Here is a 17,723-nt window from a genome sequence, read left to right as displayed (position 1 = left end):
TGAATCTAATTCTTACTGACAATCCAATAAGAGTTTTATATAAATCATTCAAATTATAGTATTCTGGCACAAATTGTCTACCTGACTGGCTCTTCCCCTTTTTTCAATCATGTTTTTCTACAGAAACTGCTACACATACCTCAAATTTAGAGCAACTATATGTTAAAACAAAAGTTATCTGGAGAACTTAAAAATCAGAACTTAAAAAAGGAGGGATCATAGTTAAAATTAAATTGCCCTGCTAGTTGTGACATTCCTCCCCCAGTCTCCTTCTCTCTTTACAGGAAGCAGAGAAAACTTTTCATCAATTATTCAGAGCTCAAAGCGCATGCTGTAACTGACTGTTGGCATCATTCAGTGTTAAAACACGTGACGTACTATTGGATGTGTCTGACTTTGCTGGTTCAGGCGGAAGGGATGGTAGGGATGTCGTGTTCAGGTTTCCTTAATGTTTTAAAATTGTACATATGTTGTTGCAGTTTTTGGTATCAATTTAGACTTATGATAAAATATGTCAAGACAGGGTCTGTATATGATTGATTTCATTTCATGCTGTTAAAAACCCTGTTTAAAACCTTGTTACGGTAAAAAAAAAATAAAATCTGTTCAGTTCAGATCTTTGTGATGCAGAATGGCAATGCATTGCTTTTTTCAATGTGTGCACATTCATTCAGTACCACATTTCCCTCTTCTGTGACTGAAAACATTGCTGATGACCGTAATTATTTGTACTTTTTTTCTGTGGCACAGGGTGCTTTTTGGAATTTTCCGTCCTTTGTAGAAAAGGTCTTAAGCATTTATACAGTACTGCAGTAGTTTGTGGGAGTGCATGAATGTGGCCTTTGTGAATTAAATTTCTGTGGCATTGTGACCTGTATCATGCTTGACTAAATTTGATGGTTGAGGTGGTACCTTCTAGCTCTCTTCACCTGTATATTGTCTGCACATGTTAAAAAATTATGGTACTCTGTGCAACATAGATGCTCAGTTTCTTTCAGAACTGTGTCTTTTTTCTTCTGACTCAGCGTATGCAATGGCTTTCCGATTCCAGCACAGTTTATGCAACCTTAATTGAACAACAGGCAGGATATACTGCAGTTTTTATGATTGCGGATTAACTGGGCATTATGCTTGTGTTGATATTATACTTCCAGATGGGATATGTAAAGAGGTTTTTGCCTGTATTCTCGTAAGTGAGAGCACTGCTTTAGGTCATTTGGTGCCACCCAGCCACCAGTTTAGATGAAACTTGCTATAAGTTGATTATCTTGGAGTTTTTACAGTTTGAAAACATATTTTTCTTATGGTTCAATGGTGATCACAGATTCTGCATTGGCTTTCTTACTGTGTTACGTATTTTGGTACGTGCGTTCCCTGAAAGACTGCAACAGTCATCTAATGTCTTGATCCAAAGCTTGTCGGATTACTATTGATAATTCAGAGGAATAAATCTGCAAAGTGCTTGTATTGGCTTCCGTCATCATTTTTGTTAGAGACAAGCAATCAGCAAGAAAAAAGGAAGCGGGAAGTAATGGGCAGACCCTTTTGTGCTTCCTACCCCTCCTGGGCCAGCCAGATGGGGCCACCCAAGGAGGATTTCAATAGGGTCACAGTGTAAGAACCTGAATTTTCCTTACATGATCCAGCTGCTGAATCTGCAGGTATCTCTGTCCAGAGCTGCAGACACTGCTGGGAAAATGAAGGTGCAAGCTGTACAGAATAAAAGATTTAGAAACATAGATGACTCACAATGGGTTTGATACACAGCAAATTTGAATCCTCGGGACTTAAACATCATTTGACAGGTAACCAAAGGATGAACAAACTTTTAAAGGTGACTCATTTTCCGTTACTTCTGATCATCCAGGAGTGCTATCAATATTTAAAAAAAAAAAAAGTCAATAATTTTCAGCATTATTCTATAAACTAGAATGTTAAAAGGACTGAAAAGTTGGCCAAAAGCTGGCAGAAATAGGAACTCTTTCTTTGGATGCTAAAATAAAGCCAGTGTCCTTGGATAGTGCTGTGACATAATAGAGGGGAGCCTGGTGAATGAAATGCTATGAGCATTAGTGAACAAATGTTCCCAAATGCTAGCTTTTGTCACTCTGTATTTGAATCTCAAATCTCCCAAAGTTGAACAACAATGATCAGTTCTGTAATGAATTTACATTCCTTTGTTACAATTTGAGAAAAATTATGACAGTGCTACAGAACACAGGACACTGAACAGAATAGCGCCTTCCTTGGCTTTGGTTGTGACAATAAAATCCTTCAAATTGCGACAGTTTCATGTTACCATGGAGAACAAATATGGAGTTGCAAAATCCACATGGCCAGATTTCGTACAGATCTTTCAGAAACATACATGATTGATTTTTTTTTTCCCTGAAATGTGTCTGAATATGAATAGCATAGGCTTTTAAGAGTGTATTATGAAAAGGGTCTTACAGTAAATGTGCACAATTGCAGAAGAGGTCTTTTTGCCATTAACACATTCCCATCTATCTTTTACTACTTCTAATTTTGAAAAAAGGTTGGTTAGAGAAAAGTTGTCCTCCTGGGACATTTATCACTGGAAAAAGTCTTCGCTGGAAAAAAAGATTTGCTGATCAAATCTTCTTACAAATATGCAGAAATATATAATGTTCATAGTGGTGCAGAATTTGTTATAATTATCTGATTAATAAGTAATTTTGACACTGTATCTGTATAAGTGAATTTAAACATGGCCAGGAATGCTCCTATGCACTGGAATACAATTATTTATGTTAGAAAATTGTTGAAATGTTCACATGTCTCAACTTTGCCTGCGCGAGCTAATGCTCTTTCCAGACAGTTCTTGGGAGTAACTTGGCACTGAATCAGTCTGAGGACATTCCCAAAGGCATTTTGCAAGCCACTGTTTTGGAGGCTGCTCACTGCCTGGCCCTGGACAGGGAACCAGCAGAGGTGTGAACAAACTGCCAATGAAGCATTACTTGGTATTGAATACTGCAGAGTTACAGCACCTTCTTAATCTCCAAGGCATAGCTGTAGAGGGACAAATGTTTTTTTTCATTCTACAAAATTGTATCTGGACCTCCTATGTATTAGGTGAATTCCTTATGTGATGAGAAAGACTTTTTTTAATTACATATGGGATTGACCATTACTACTTCTTTCTCGTTCCATCATTTAAAAAAAAAAAAAAAAAAAAAAAAGGTACACAGCAACCACTTGCAAGTAGGCTAAAGTGTACCAGTAGGCTCTGCATGCACAGTGCAGCCTGTGTGCATGTGTGCAGTCAGCACGAATAGCTCAGGTTCATTACATATGCTGTGTATTATCTGCTGTGCAGATAATTATCCTCTATATTTCAAGTTGATTTCCATGAACTCACATTGTTATCAAAAGTTCCTTTGGGAAAGGCGATAAAGGACAGAAAGCAGATGGAAAACTGTGGTGACCTAAGTAAAGATATAGGTTGAGCATTGATGATTATAAAAAAAGAGGGATTTCTGTTGGGTTGTTAAAAGAAAGACATTCTTCTTCTGGTTTTATCCCAATTTCCCTGTGATAAGCATCAGCTAGATACATAGATACAGGTATTTTTTTCCAGCCTGGATCAGAAAAACTGTTTCCACTTTATACAAATGCCTAAGTTACTAATTTTCCCAGAGAAACTGGAAGAATACAATGCAATAAATACGTTCAGAATATTATTTATTTCCATTATCTCTCAAAAATTCTAATGGAGAAATAATGAACCCCTTCCAATAATTCTGCTTTTCAGCCAAAGTTAAATATTCAACTAGAGAACTGATTAAAAAGCTGCTGTATTCTTCAGAACAGAAACTGTACATGTTAAATTTTTAATTCTGATACATAGAAAGAAAGAAAATACATGAAAATATTTTACAGGAACTGTGATTTAGACTGGGATTAAATTTGTTGTATCTCTGCAGTTGTCATTCTAACCCTACCATATAGTGAACTGTAATTCATGTTTTCTGTTTAGGTTTTAAATTGATAATTAATATTGTGACTGCAGAGGTTTTTTTTTTTTTAATTGGAAAACACAAAACATTTATTGTCTTGGGTTCAAGTTTCAAATGTGATCACAGTGATGAATGCTCTTCACTTCTGAAACATGTTTCTGGCTTTGATTCATAAAGACTCAGAATTTTTACACTTTGAGCCATGCTACAGTACCTCTTTTTCTCTGTTCTGTTCGGGCTATTAAGCAGGTAATGTGCTGAGTAGGTATTTTTACAAGCACATTTAGATAAACTGATTTTTTACTTAAGGAACAAATTCCTGGTTTTCTGAAGTTCGGTTGTATCAAGAAATAAGAAGTTAACCCTTGCAGCATCCTTTTAACACATTTTAAGTGCTGTTATCTCATTTTCCAGGTGCTGTAAGTATAGAAGAATTAAGTGTTTGGTCTAAAACTATAAAGTGATGTGAGTCACGGTTTGCACTTTTAAAACTTCTTATTCTGAGGCAACATTCCTTCTCATGCTTCCCTTCTGTACTTACCTATTCTAGGTAATTGTCAAATCTGGACCAGGTACGTTTCTCAGCCTGGCTGTATATGATGATTATATCTTCTGGTCAGATGGAGTGAGGAGAGCTATTCTGCGTTCCAGTAAATACACAGGAGGCGATACAAAAGTTCTTCGTTCTGATATCCCACATCAGCCAATGGGCATTATTGCTGTTGCCAATGATACTAACAGTTGTAAGTTACAAAGCAAGAGACACTATTTTGCTAATTCCAGTATCAGTCATTTCAAGAATTTTACTTAGTTTTAACCAAGTTAAAACATTTCTTGGTGTTTCATAAATTATTTTTGTTGTAGGAACTGTTAACAAAAGATGGGATATAACCTCTTTCCCAAGTAAATAAATATTATTGAATGACCATTTTCAGCTATGGACATTGTGCTCATTTGATAGCAGTTAAATCATTTCTTGTCAAATATCAGCAGTTTTGAATGTTGTGGATTTTTTAAATTATTGTATTCAAGGTAACTCCATTTGTTTATCTTTAGTATGCTAGCATCTGAGGCACGGTGACGTTTTCATCTGACTGATAAAACTTGAATCAATCGCCCATAAATCTGAGATATGGTGATCTTTGCGCTCTCAAAGACATTGACCATTGAAGCAAATTTAATAAAATAGAGTCCATCTTTATCATTTGTTTTTCAGGTGAGTTATCTCCTTGTGCACAAATGAATGGAGGTTGTCATGATTTATGCCTTCTGACTCCTGATGGACGAGTGAACTGTTCGTGTCGAGGAGATAGAATACTGATAGATGATAACAGATGTGTGAGTAAGTAATACTAGCTGACACAATGCTTTTCTATGCTGTGATGCTGTTGGCTATCATAAGCAAAGACAGTTGTCCCAAGCCATTAATTTTATTGCTTCTATGTACTGTAAAAATTCATCTGGCAATTCAGCACATACCGGGCTTTTAACTATTTTATGTCTTATAAGGCTTTTGGGGGGTTAAAAAGCATTAATACTTATATTCTCCTTACATTCCTGTTTGGGTGGTTGTGTTCTACTGAACATTTCCTATTTGCAATTTGTTTCTCTTGAGTACAAATGTCCTTAGACATATAAAATAATTGTGGCTTATTAGTCAGCTGTTGTATTTAAACATGTAGAATTGGTTTTTTTAGTAATTCGGGAATGTGTCACTTTAAGTTGGCAGACTACTTGGAGACTGGTTTTGTTAGAGAATATTCTGTATTACACTGTTCTAAGTTCTCCTCTTCTTATATCTTCCCATGCTTCCTCTGGACCAGTATGTCTCAGCACACAGAATCATACAATAGTTTGGGTTGAAAGGCACCTTTAACGGCTATCTAGTCCAACCCCCCTGAAATAAGCAGGGACATCTTCAACCAGATCAGGTTGCTCAGAGCCCCATCCAGCCTGGCCTTGGATGTTTCCAGGGATGGGGCATCTACCACCTCTCTGGGAAACCTGTGCCAGTGTTTCACCACCCTCATTGTAAAAAAATTTCTGCCTTATATCTAGTCTGAATCTACCCTCTTTTAGTTTAAAACCTTTACCCCTTGTCCTATCGCTATTGGCCCTGATAAAAAGTCTGTCCCCATCTTTCTTATAAGCCCCCTTTAAGTACAGAAAGGCTGCAATAAGTTCTTGCTGAAGCCTTCTCTTCTCCAGGCCGAACAACCTCAGCTCTCTCAGCCTTTCCTCATAGGAGAGGTGCTCCATCCCTCTGATCATTTTTGTGGCCTCCTCTGGACCCGCTCCAACAGGTCCATGTCTTTCCTGTGCTGAGGGCTCCAGAGCTGGAGGCAGTGCTCCAGGGAGGGTCTCACCAGGGCAGAATCACCTCCCTCGCCCTGCTGGCCACCCGTCTTTTGATGCAGCCCAGGGTACGGGTGGCCTTCTGGGCTGCGAGCGCACATTGTCGGCTCATGTCCAGCTTTTCATCCGCCAGTACCCCAAAGTCCTTCTCCCCAGGGCTGCTCTCAATCCCTTTGTCCCCCAGTCTGTATTGATACTGGGGGTTGCCCCAACCCAGGTGCAGGACCCTGCACTTGGCCTTGTTGAACCTCCTGAAGTTCATACAGGCCCATTTCTGGAGCACGTGATAAAGAAAATACGAGAAAACTATTTCTTCGAGTTCAGAAGTGCGTCAGAGCATATGGTCATCTATTGCAGCTTCTTTATATCACACTGTCCCTGTGCAGAATTGATGTTTATGAACATGGAAGTATGTGCTACTAATTTGGAAGGATGTGAGATAGATATATATATATACACTCTGCACTCTTCCAGCTTTTCTAATAATTTGGAAAACATCTCTGTCACTTTGCTAATGCTGTGCCTTAGCAGGAGTGAATTAACTGGAAAGCTTTGGGCTGTTTCCCCAGGGATGACCCACATTCATAATGTGGAACATTGACTTTGTGCTTCTCCCCTCAACAAGTATAGCTGGCTGGATTTGGAATGGAGGGAAAGCTGGAGGGGAACCGTGCGGTTCCTTATGTCTTTGTAATGTCACTGTATTGTATCGCTGTATTGTATTGCTCTTCTGTCACAGTTAGAGTCCCCTTACAAATTCTAGTGGTTTATTGGACCTTTACGTCTGTGGGGAAGAAATCCCAACTCTTTAGATTCTCCACTTCTATATCTATCTGCCAAGCATGCCTGTTCTGCTGCTTCAGTTTCATAGCTTTGACCCACCTGCTTTCTCTAAATCAAATTCTTTGATCGTAACAGTAGAGAGTCACTATAACATTGAAGAAAAAATATATTCGTTTTGTATATGATTTAGCAAGATTTACCATCCTGCTAGATGCTTTTGTGGTTTACCTGCTTCAGACTCTACTGTAGCAGTCTGTTGCTCCTGAACAGCCTAACAAGTGGCTTCTCTTCTACTGATACAGAGTCACTTTTAAAGTGCTGTTCTGTATATGCAGAGCTGTGTTGGTGTGGGATATGAAGAGATGTAGACCTTCATTGACGTACCTCTACTGGTTATTTTGCAAAATACTCCTTTGCTAATAGAGCTTATTTTGGTCATACTACTGATATTTTTCATGCTAGAATGATATTAGGCTTTCCTGGTACATCTGAGTCAATAGTATTCTCATATCAGTATTTTCATAACAGGGAAGAATACTGTTGTTTAATGATCAGTTGAAGAAGAACAAGAAGTGTGCTTCTGCTAAGGACAGTCTTATTCTCCCTCCCACCACATGCCTTTCATCAGCAATAACAGTTGTGTAACTGAATGATGACTTAACTAACTTGCTTGACTGGGAGTCAGGATTTTTTTGTTTTAGACCTAGTTTTGGTGGGATCAGTGAGCAGAAGTCATTCAACTTGACACTACAAGATCACTAAAGCCAGTTAAAGACAACTAGTGAGAACAGAAGGCTCTGATGAGGGAAAGAGTAGAATTACACCTTTAAGTATTGGTGTGATTTTAAATTGGGTTTAGGCTTGGCAGTTCAGCTACATAGCTTTGTGAGGAGCCTGTAATTAGTTTTATACCATACCAAGCTAATTGCTTGGTTATTGTATCTAAGATTTTAATCCTAAGATTTCTTTTGCCATGTTTATTTTGGATTCATAGCTTTGCCTCTTGCTTAATTTCCTAAAATACTGATTTTAAACGAAACCAGATGCATACATTAATTATGTGTATAATCAGTAGCTACCAACATGTCCCAAACAAATATGTGAATTACTACTGTTTTAATCTGCACTTTCACGCACTTCATAGTTCACCTTCAACCTTTGCCCTTGGCTCACACATGCATGTTGTTGTAAATTGTTAACTAAGTCTTTACATAGTGCATTATAAGGTCACTGAGATTTCACAAGACGACATGGTTCTGTAATTAAATATATGGAAGTATGAGGTTTAAAACTCTTATCCTTCACAACATGGAATATACAGCTGATCTAGAGTCAAGATGCAGTAGTAACATTCTTACAGCTCTTACTCCAAAACTGCTTTGTCTAGCTGCATAATTGAGACACAATGAATTTTACAGATGATTTACAGTGATAAAGATTTCAATTTAAACTATAACACTGCTTCAGAGTAGCAGACCTTTAGTCTAGTAACAGAATCCAGTGATCAATTGAGATTGTATGGACAGGTATCTGATTGTTAATGGTTCAAAGATATTAATTAAGACCTTACTACTTTACAAAAAGATATTTTCCAGTAGAGCCAAATGTTTCTGCTTCCTGCATATCGAATATTACCACCAGGCTTATATAATCACCTTATTTCACTTTCCCACACTGTCAGATTTTATTGATTTTGATCATTCAAGAGACCCCTTGGAGCTGGAAAATTTCCTTAAGTTCCATTGCCTACCAGTCTGCACTTGGTCTTGTGGGTCAGGTCTGTCACTTGCTCAACTAGCATTCTCCCATTCCTTTACCCAGGAGATAGAGTATGGTAAAGTACAGGAATTGCTAAGGACTTGGAATTAACTGCTGCCTCCTTCTCTGAATCTGGCAAGGAATTTTTCCTTCATTGCTAGGCTGGCAAGAGCCTAGTGTGTTTTTTCAATTTCTCACAACAGGGCAGAAACCTCAGTGGCTGATAAAGAAGACAGAATCAAAATGTAGCAGGTTAAAAGTTTTTCAATGCTTGCTTAAGGTATTTATAGCAAAAATATTTCAGTGTCCTAGATTAATTAGAATCAGAGAAAATACAAAGAAGATTTGGAATTCGTAACGTCTGGAGCAGTAAGGAGACAAATCTTTCACTGATCCTCATTTTACCTTCATTAAATGTAATGGACTTTATTTCATGTAATGATTTAAACTTGTTGCATGAATGCAATAAAAGTCCTGGTTTGTCTGGAGGTGGGAGAGATGGCTGCTGGCATCCCAAAGAGGTTGGAAAAAAAACCACAACCAAGATGAAAAACATAACTTCTATTATGGTAGTAAGATATTACTTACTTAGTAATAGTTATGATTTTCAAATATCTATCATAATTACTGCTGAGATGGATAAAAGTATCTACATGCATCCACTGAGTCTGTCTAGGGCTATATCAGATGCGTTACTGAAGTTGAACCTTAACTAAAGCACTTTCTCACCTGTTTACCTTGTCGAGGCAGTGATTAGCAGTGGAAATGAAAGAGGTTCAGCAGATAAATTCATAGGTCTGATAATTTATTTTATAATATTATATGGCAGTTATATTTTCCAAAAGCATTACAAATCTTAAAATTGCTATTAGCTAAAACAGTGTTTAAATCCTCATCTAGACCATGATGTAAAATTCCATCTTCTAAATTATTTTGTAGAATGTTTGCAGGAAATGTTGACCTGAGTTATTAGTTAAAAAAAAAAAAAAAAAGACTTAGACATTAAACATTGGGGTTGACTAGCACAGGAAGGATGGAAACAAGACAGACTTTATAGTTAGCCATTCCAACTGATAAAAGGAATTAACTGCCCTTTCCAAGTGTAATTAGACTATATAACTTAGTGCCAGTCAAGATTCTTGACACAAAGCTTCAGTAAAATTCGAAGAGGGATTGAATGATTGTATGGGTAATAAGACTACCCAGACTACTTGTTTCTAATCAAATAAACTGTTTTGCAAGGCATTCAAGTGCCTTGTTTCTGAAAGCTGGGGTTTGAAGCAATCTCTACAAGGGTTTTCAGTTAGACTTTTTAACTGAGGGCAGATTATACAATACATACATTTTGATTTTTTTTTTCCATCTTTGTCTAAAGATTGCAGTCTAAGATGCTGAACTAGATGAACTACAAATGTAATTGAGAATGACTTATCCTAAGTTCTTCCAATGCTAAAAAATGGGGGAAAAAAAGAGAGAAAAACAAATGCTGTGATAAACTTGATTAACATTTAAAGGACTGTATAAATCACGGAGAAGATCAGATCTCACCTTGTCCAGAATCTATATTTTACAGCACTTCTTTTATATTTTTCTTCATCTTTGAATCAAATCAAGAAATGTTTTCAATGTATACTGGCTTGACTTTTGCATATAGCGGACATCAGTTCTTCCTGAATTTGTGCTGAAGTAATTGTAATGAAAACAAGGAAAAAAGCATAATAATTAGGTATCGTTTCCCTATTCTTCCTCTTTAATTGTCCTATATACTTCTCCTTTCTCTCAAATCTGATAATTTGTTTAGAATCATACACATGAAGTAAATGTACTATCACGAAGTTCATGACTGAATTGTTCTATGCAAATTTTGTGATACTTTTTTAGTTTCTAACTGAACTAATAGAAAATCTATTTTCTATTAAAAGAGAAAGCAGGAGTCAAAATTTTAAATGTACATCTTGTTCTCTTCTAAAATAATAGATAAAACATTCACTCTGAGAAGACGACAACACAAAAAATTTACATGTCTAACAATGATTTTTTGTGAGTAAAAAGAAATAGGTAAAGTACAAACAGCAGGTTTTCTTCATTAGGTGTTAGGCTATATCTTCAACATCAGATGTAATACGTTGATGCTGGTACCTGTGTACACACTGAGCAGCTGCACAGTGCCACAAAACAGAGTTGAGAGTTCAAATGAACTGCTAGGTAACGGCAAGTGTTTGCTTCTTGCTCTTGGATGTGCTGTGTTGAAGAGGTTTTTTTAAACATCTATTAAGAAACGGTTGCACACAAGCTGGGGGTTGTGGAGAGGCATGTGTGAGTAGACCATAGCTGAGCACGGTAGTTACAATGTCGTCATTTTAGTAGAATCGCTGCCTTTAAATTGCTTCACTACACGTTCCTTCACGGATATTTGGCTGTGTATTTCTCTTTTACAGACTCTCTCTTACCTTGGTTTGGAATTCACTCCAACATAAAATTTCTGAAAATTGTTTCCTATTTAGATATCTGTCCTCAATCCTGCATAATATCAACAAATTTACAGAGAAGTATAGCAGTCTTGCAGGCCACCACTCTGTAGAAGCTTTTAAGTTCTGATGCCACGGTGGGGTTTTTTGTACTTAGGTTTTCAGAAACAGCGTAGGCAATATTTTAAATGCAGCCAATATTTTTCTCATTTTCACTAAGTGTAAAAGCTATTAAAAATTATGTGTTGATATGTTTTATTTTTAGCTAAAAATTCTACTTGCAACCTTTATTCTGAGTTTGAATGCGGAAATGGTGAATGCATTGATTATCAGCTGACTTGTGATGGCATTGCTCATTGTAAGGACAAGTCTGATGAGAAACTTTTCTACTGTGGTAAGTATTTCCAGACGTTTCACCTTCACACATTCTTATTTTGGTTATAAGTGCTTATATTGGCTCCTCTGTAACTTTTCTACTTATTCATACCAACTGCTTGCCAAGATGCACAAGAAGAAAATGCCAACTCGCGCATTAAAAAACTCCTGACATTGTATGGGTAGAATTACTTATACATGAATATATTTTCCTCATAAACTTCATGTATTAGGTGACTTATATTTTAAAAAAGCATCTCAAATATTCTCATATTTCTGTCTCTAAACCAAAAATAAGGAAAACAACAGCTAGCTGCTTTTTCAAAGATGAAAAATTGAATATTTTCAGCTTTAATTTAGCAATTTTGATTTAGCTTTCCATATTTAATAAAATTTTCTGTGATTGTGAATAGAAAACACCAAAATAGAAGTATTATAAAATACAAAAATCGGTGTGTAATAGAAGTTTTTACACTCAGTTTTCTGTTTATAATATCATTATTCTTCCCACCAATCAGTCTGCATCTTGCAACAAGTTAGATGCAAGGGAGTCTACTCTTTACTTTCATATTTTTCCCAAGGGACTGTATCCTTCTCTTCCCCGCCCCCCCCCCCCCCCCCAATAATCACTAACTGAATCGCTTCCAGGTTTTTTGTGTCCAACTGAGTTTGCCTGCTGCAGTGTCTAAAACACTACTGTTCAAATAATTTTCCTAAACCACTGAGTCACCTTAGTGAATTCCTGTATCCTGCATGTTAAGTGAAATCTCCTTGTTACCTGTGTTCCTGTAACTCTTGGCTTTTGTCTTGTTCTGTATATTCATATCGCAGCCTTTGCATCTCTTCTGTTTCCCATATGAACAATGTCATGTCATTTCAAACCTACCTATTATGTTTATACCTGCCACTTCTATAATTTTATGAAAATGTCTGCTTTAATTCCTGGAGTCCACCTCTGCCATTTTAATAGAATCATAGAATATCTCAAGCTGGAAGGGTCCCATAAGGATCATTGAGTCTAACTCCAAGGTTGATACTGGAAAAAAGAAACAGAATCGTTTTCTTCTTTTTTCTTTTTCCTTACAGAAATTAACACCAACCATTTGAGTACAGCGACGGATACTATTTTTTTTTTTTTTTCTTCTTTCATCTTCAGTTTGTGCCCCATTAACTTTCAGACTTCTATGTGATAATTGCTTTGATCGTGTCATGTAAAACTAATAACAACATTTAATCAGATCATCTACATGTAGATAACGAAGGAGGTTTGTTTGTTTGAACCTGGAAAAAAAAGATGACACATCAGACAAGGAAATAAGAATCTGGAATATACAAAACACTTCTAGTTACGAGGTGGGGAAAGGCCCTTGAATTACAAGGGATAGCTTCAAATCCCTGAGAAGTAAATGACTTACGTCTGTGAATTCCTTCTTAGGTTTCCTTATTGAGTATGTGTTGACATATTTGTATTTATGTATGAATCTTGCTTAGACATAAGAAGTAATTAAAAAAAAAAAAAGAGATACCACCACCAAAAAAACCAATCAGCTATATTTTTATATTGATTAAACCTCTTTATCTCTACTCTTAATTTTAGTCATTTATTTCATTCACGGTTCATCAAAGAAAGATAAAGATTTCATAGTTTCTTTCACTTTGTTAGGAGAGGAGAGTAGAATGAGGGAATAGAGAGCAAGTCATCTGTGAATAAATAAGAAAGTTGTAGTTGGTGAGGAATCTCAAAATACTCCTTCTTGTCATGCCAGAGATGTTGTCTTATATGTCACTATAGGTTTGAAGTTTACTGAGCTGCTAAAACTATTTTATACTTTGTTCTACAATACTGAAAAGATATAAATGCAAGATCCAACAGTTTGTCTTTCCATGGATTGGCCACATAATTTTATGAAGGACATTATGTTAATTTGTAGTATGACAGTGTGCATTTTGCCTGATCTAAATCAACCATACTGAACTTTTTGCTACACATTGGAAAAAGCAAGAAGAACTGTGGTTCTGCCATGCACTAGGTCATATACAGTATGTTGTTTCTGAATCTGATAAAGTACAGGATGCTGGACTCATTGATTAACTAATCCAATGAAAGTTATTTATTTATTTATTATTGTGGTGTGACTTCTACAATGGTTAGTGCTTTAGAAAATAATTTCTGAATTTTCAAACATATTAACATATGTAAAATTCATACATCCTTCAACAGTGTACCTACTGGAGCAGAACACTTGCAGTATTGGTATTCAGAAATCCAGAAACTTTTCTGCTAATATTTTTTTTTTTTATTTTACTCTCCATTTATTCCTAATTTGGTTTAGGGCAAATTTGGTATGTTTCATTCTGTATGATAGAATTACTGATGCTATATACAAACATTGTCACAAGCCTGACAAAGGTGTGTCTAAACAAATGCATTTAAAGCACGTGAGGTTTTTATACCACGAGATAATGAAAATTGGGAATTAGGCTTTCCTTTTCAATTTTTTGTCATTCTTTCGTTCTTTCTCGTCATGCTTTAGTTTATTATTCTTTATCTGTTTATCAGTCCAAGTTCTTCTGCTGGACAATAAATGAAAAATTTCTGAAGTTTTTCCTGTAGCTTCAAATGCATTTTCATTTAAAATGTTTTTTTTCTGGAACATTTGTCTGGTTTTAATGTAGGGCTATTTTTATTATATATCAAGTGTCTAAATGAAATTATGTGCTTGTACTCAACTTTCCAGAAAACAGAGGCTGTCGGAAGGGTTTCAAGCCATGTTCTAATCGTCGCTGTGTTTCACATAACAAAGTATGTGATGGTGCAAATGACTGTGGTGACAATTCTGATGAATTTGACTGTAAAGGTAAATGACAGTTACTTCCAAGGTGATTTCAGAATATTACTCTGTCAATACTTAGTTTGTAAATAGAAGTAGCTAGAAAATGCATATAACTTTATTGGAATTAGAGGTGCTGGGATGTGTTTTGTTAGAATTCAAAAACAAGCAGGTGCACACTGGTATGTTCAAGAGAGCATATGTTGGGGTTGATGTGAAGACTGATTTTGGTTTACACCTACAGTTCTCTAGAAGGGGAGTGGTTTTGGCTATGGAAAACTCAGAAAATACAGTTGCTGCTGCTTCTGTGAAGTAATAAATGAGAGAATATCTTTACCACAGATTGAAAGGTTGAAAGATGGACAATTTCTTCTCTGCATCCATCTGCTGCACTGTTTTTTCTTTGAAGTAGCTAGTGTTCTATTTCTTTGCTTCTCAGATGCATGGCGATGTCTATGTCCTTTGCAAAACTTACCAGAATTGTTCTCCTTTTTATATCAGAATTGTTTTTCTTTGTATGTCTTAAAACATGAATATTTATATCTGTGCATCAGCTGATGAATAAAGACTAGCTAGCAGGCAACACAAATCCTTAGTTACAATTCAGAAAGATTGAAGGGGAAATTATTCCACAAAATATAGTGAAAACCTATGTAGCTGTAGTAACTAGCATTTTTTTGAAAGCAGTGCATGTTTTTTTAATCATTTAGCTGAATATCAGTAGAGGGAAAAGCATACAGGCAAAAACCCTAACCTGGTGTTATGTGAAAGAAACCTTGAGAGATTCATAGATGGTCCTGAAAGTGCTTCTTCCTTCCTCACATGGTGGTTATCTCAAATTGAGTTGAATTACCTAGAGAGAGACTTTTAGACTCAAAAATAAATTTAAAAATTAGAAACTTATGCTTTCAAGTTTATTAGACTTTATATTTCTACTGAATTTTTAGCGATGGAAGGTACAGCGTGTTCTGAATGCCCCATCCTAAAAGGTAGAAGGTTTAAACATGATACATATAATATGCATCTGAAGAGTCTGATTTAGTACACAAATTTACATCTTTTATAACCATATGTTATAGATTCAACGTGTGCTTCAACAGAATTCCATTGTGCGGATGGGATTTGCATTGGAAAATCAGCACAGTGCAACCAGATCATTGATTGTGCAGATGCTTCAGATGAAAAGAACTGTAGTAAGTTCCTGTTTGTCTGTGCTTCATCGTAGCATCTGTTCCATGATTATTCCTTGTTATATAGCAGTTAATTCATAGCCATTACTAGTTGGATACCAGCTGCATGGTCTGTGCAAACTTAAGCTAAACCTGAAAACCAAACTATAAGGCTCTCAATCTATATTAGGTGTGATGTAGTAATTTACTGTCTCTTTCCAGATAATACAAACTGTGCTTACTTCTATAAACTTGGAATAAAATCTTCAGGATTTATTAGCTGTAATTCAACTTCACTTTGTATACTGCCAGAATGGATATGTGATGGATCTAATGACTGTGGAGATTATACAGATGAACTAAAATGCCCAGGTAACTGTGAAAAAGATAAAGAAAAAATTAATCTACTTTTTTTTAAAAAATATATTCCTATATTTCTTGTTCTTTTTTCTAATTGTGTTGCAAAATGTTTATTCAGTCAATACTGTTTTATTTAATGCAGACATTGATATAATGCCAAATGCAGTTTTTTTCACCAGTCTTTATTTTCTGTTTCATTAGATTAGGCAAATTATTACAAATTACTAATGCATTTCTCTGAAGAAAACTAATGTCTGGCTTTCTATTTCCTCAAGGTTAGGTCTGTCATTAATCATTTTTATTTAAGTAAAATATCAGTCATTAAAAAGTCAAGCTCATCAAGCTCACAACAATCACTCAGGAACTTTTATTACGTACTACTTTAGTGGATGGTATTTCTTTTCTTATTTACTTTTTTAACTTTCTCATTTATTTTGTTAAGGTACTTGGGGTAGGCTTGTTCTGGTCTTCAGCCAGTACAAAGAGATCATGGCATACTTGAGTCCCAGTCCTAGGGCTGAGTTTGTAGGCTTCCAGAAAAGGAAGAGGTATTTACAGCTGAAGATTGTGTTACTTTTCTAGGTTTTCCCTGTCTTCTTCTGCTCTCCTATGGGAAAGACATTACATCCTTATGACATGTAGGGGGAAAAAAAAAAATCATAAACTTAGTGTCTTAGAAAATGAATCATATGAAAAACTTACTAAAATAGAGATGAGCAAAGAACCAATAACAACAAGAACTGAGGTAAATATCTTACATGGAAGAAACAAGAAGTAAACTTACTTGACATTTTCAAGTCTTCTCATCTGACAGTTTTTCGTGAGAAGGCAGAATACTAGCACGTTAGAAACATACGTTTTCAAGATATGTCCATATATAAATTTGAAGGAAAGCCTCTAATTTCATGAGACTTTATGACGCAATTTGTATCGGAATGACTGGAGTGTTAGTGAACTTCAGAAGTTAACATAAAGTTTTTAATGTTTAAATAGTTTTGCCCTCTGAGCCTATCTAGTAGCAATGGAGGGAAAGATCCCTCATGCAGGAGTATAGTGTTTTTGTGCAAGTCTCTTCTGCAGTCTTGAGAAATGTTCATTATCTCATAATCATTGTTTTAGCATCTGCTTTCTATTATTTCATAGGTTATTTGGGTTACCCTAAATTCTGAAGTGTTGTATAAAATCAAATTCTTAATGATAAATGAGTATATATATCTAGCTGTATTATGAATAAATAATTATTTTCTGATTTGTTTAGGGTTCTAGGATTTTTTAGGGATTATACAATTCTAACCCCAATCGTTGAGACATTTAATACCATATTTAATGTTAACCAATGAACTATTCACAATATTAAATTCTTCCCTAATGAAGGATGGTATTTATGTGTTTGCTCTTTTATTATTCAGAACGCCTCATTAAAGTTTGAGAATATTAAGTACAATACGTAAACATACCTGTAAATAAATAAGTGATAAACTGTATTTAGAATGAGAATACTTTAATAAACACAGGTTTATTGATACATATTTGTAGGATTAGACCCATCCTATGAAATTCTGATCAAACCGAAGACTAGCAAAAAAATTCCAGGGATGTCAAGCCTGTAACTCCTCTCCTGTACCTAGAGCTTTTGTACAAAAA

The 17,723-nt window shown here is 35.7% G+C and overlaps 1 protein-coding gene across 1 annotated transcript in view; it reads left to right on the top strand.

Moving 5' to 3' along the window:
* Positions 1-17,723, top strand: part of LRP1B (LDL receptor related protein 1B) — a 756,289-nt gene that overhangs the window by 602,279 nt on the left and 136,287 nt on the right. The window contains exons 44-49 of the mRNA XM_087732714.1: positions 4,531-4,723; positions 5,197-5,322; positions 11,610-11,738; positions 14,458-14,577; positions 15,630-15,743; positions 15,942-16,091. Of these exons, the coding sequence (XP_087588840.1) occupies positions 4,531-4,723; positions 5,197-5,322; positions 11,610-11,738; positions 14,458-14,577; positions 15,630-15,743; positions 15,942-16,091 (832 nt within the window). The remainder of the gene's footprint in view (positions 1-4,530; positions 4,724-5,196; positions 5,323-11,609; positions 11,739-14,457; positions 14,578-15,629; positions 15,744-15,941; positions 16,092-17,723) is intronic.

Source organism: Nipponia nippon, unplaced genomic scaffold, assembly GCF_047370975.1.
Source record: "Nipponia nippon isolate SJK-2023a ecotype South Korea unplaced genomic scaffold, ASM4737097v1 scaffold_5, whole genome shotgun sequence".
In the NCBI taxonomy this organism is placed as follows: Eukaryota; Metazoa; Chordata; class Aves; order Pelecaniformes; family Threskiornithidae; genus Nipponia; species Nipponia nippon.
The sequence above is the reverse complement of the archived record's forward strand: the minus strand, read 5'-3'. Positions and strand labels throughout refer to the sequence as shown.